The sequence below is a fragment of the Carlito syrichta genome, unplaced genomic scaffold, assembly GCF_000164805.1.
Source record: "Carlito syrichta isolate Samal-C Ts95f unplaced genomic scaffold, Tarsius_syrichta-2.0.1 Scaffold303736, whole genome shotgun sequence".
In the NCBI taxonomy this organism is placed as follows: Eukaryota; Metazoa; Chordata; class Mammalia; order Primates; family Tarsiidae; genus Carlito; species Carlito syrichta.
Genome location: NW_007247832.1, coordinates 644,588 through 646,273, shown reverse-complemented (window position 1 = coordinate 646,273; position 1,686 = coordinate 644,588). Strand labels below are relative to the sequence as shown.

Here is a 1,686-nt window from a genome sequence, read left to right as displayed (position 1 = left end):
GCGAAGGGTGGCTGCATGGGGATCTGCAGGGGGCTGACGAAGGCAGTTTGTGCGGAGGGGATCACGGGAGGCGGCGGCGGCGGCGGAGGGCCCGACGGGTTGTAGTATTCCATTATCTGTGCCGGGAGCATCCTGAGGGAGAGATGGAACATGTGGTCACCAGAGGAGCGTGGCGACAGTGACAGGATCATAGCTCACTGCAGCCTCCAACGGCTTCGTTCCAGCGAGCCTCCCACCTCGGCCTCCCTAAGTGCTGGGATTGCATGTGTGAGCCACCACACTCGTCAACATCCTTTGAGTTCTAATGCACCTAGTGGAGAGGCTTCCCCTGGACACAACACATATTGCTACTTGAACGTAAATCGAGGCAGAATGCAAGTATCCATGTGCTGGGTCAGTTATTTCAACAGCGCTACATTATTCATTATGACAAAATTCAAGACCTTCTACTAAAATGCACCAAAATGAGGACCAAATTGCTTCAAAAAGTGAAGCAATTCTCTGCAGAAAGCTAGAACGAGACAGCTGCCTACAGAGGTCCATGCCTAAGCTCCCTTACAATGGGCATCTCAGAAGTGGGTAGCTGAGACTTGCCTTTCAGGGGCTCTGTGGACAACCAAATGGGGAAAATCCTACACTCCCTAACCCATCCCCATGGAAATTCCCCATGCTCACATGCCCAGTGGAATAGCAAAGCTTTGAAAAATCTGCCTTCCCCTCAGCCAAGGGCTTTGTAAGTCAAGTGGACCACAGTCTCTTTTTGCCCGGCCCAGCCCCAGCACACACCCTGGGAATCCAGCAGAGAGAACGCCAACAGATGGGAAAGTCCAGGGCTACATGGTCAGGGGAAACCGCAGAGAGCTCAGAAAGGGCCGCAGTGGCTCTGGCGGGGGAACCACACTAACAGAGGCCTGTGGCCAGCCTCTCTGGGCTTAACTCTGAGGGGTGAACTCTCTGAAGATTAGGATGAAGCCAAAACAAGAGAGAACTAGAAACACCCTAACAAAATAGCGGTGGTGCCTAACTGCATCCTCGCTGGAACATGAAGGTCTTTTCAGGAGGCGCCTGAATTCTACCTGCCTGAAAGAAAACAAGAGGGTGTGGGGGCAGGGTGACGTCTGGGTGCCCAGAGGTCAAGAGAGAAGCTGACAGCTGGGTAGGGACGGGATGTCTGTTGGTGCTAACGGTCCTCCATGGGGCACCCGGATGTGCAGAGAGACTTGAGGGCTCAGGCCGGGTTCACAAAATCGGCCTCTCACCACCTATCAGTGCCTTGCCTGAAGAGCCGCTCACATACACCGAGGACTCAAATACACCGAGGACGTGCGTCAGGGAACAGGCACATATCACACAGATAGGACCCCAAGATTCGGCTGTCACAAGGGGGCAGCACTACCCTACCCCTACTTCACTTAGCACAGAATTTGTCAGAACTGACAGAATCTGTATCTGGCCATCCTGGACTCCATTCTGGCCTCTAAAGCACCAACATTCAAATTCTTCCACCACATACAGCAAGATTCAAACGCACGAGCAGGTGGGGTGACAGCGTGTGGCGCTGACTTACCCGTAGTCGGCTGGAGCCATCGGCGCCGAGGCCTGGGACCCCTCTGGGGCCTGGGGGGGAGGCGGGGGCGGTGGCTGCTGGGGTCTGTTGAGGGCCATGTGCCTCGCTGAGGCGGAGGG

At 55.2% G+C, this 1,686-nt stretch overlaps 1 protein-coding gene across 1 annotated transcript in view; it reads right to left on the bottom strand.

The window, feature by feature from the left end:
* WASF3 (WAS protein family member 3) overlaps positions 1-1,686 on the bottom strand; it is a 66,565-nt gene that overhangs the window by 5,374 nt on the left and 59,505 nt on the right. The window contains exons 8-9 of the mRNA XM_021712927.1: positions 1,568-1,686; positions 3-132 (exon numbers count right to left, since the gene is read on the bottom strand). Of these exons, the coding sequence (XP_021568602.1) occupies positions 3-132; positions 1,568-1,686 (249 nt within the window). The remainder of the gene's footprint in view (positions 1-2; positions 133-1,567) is intronic.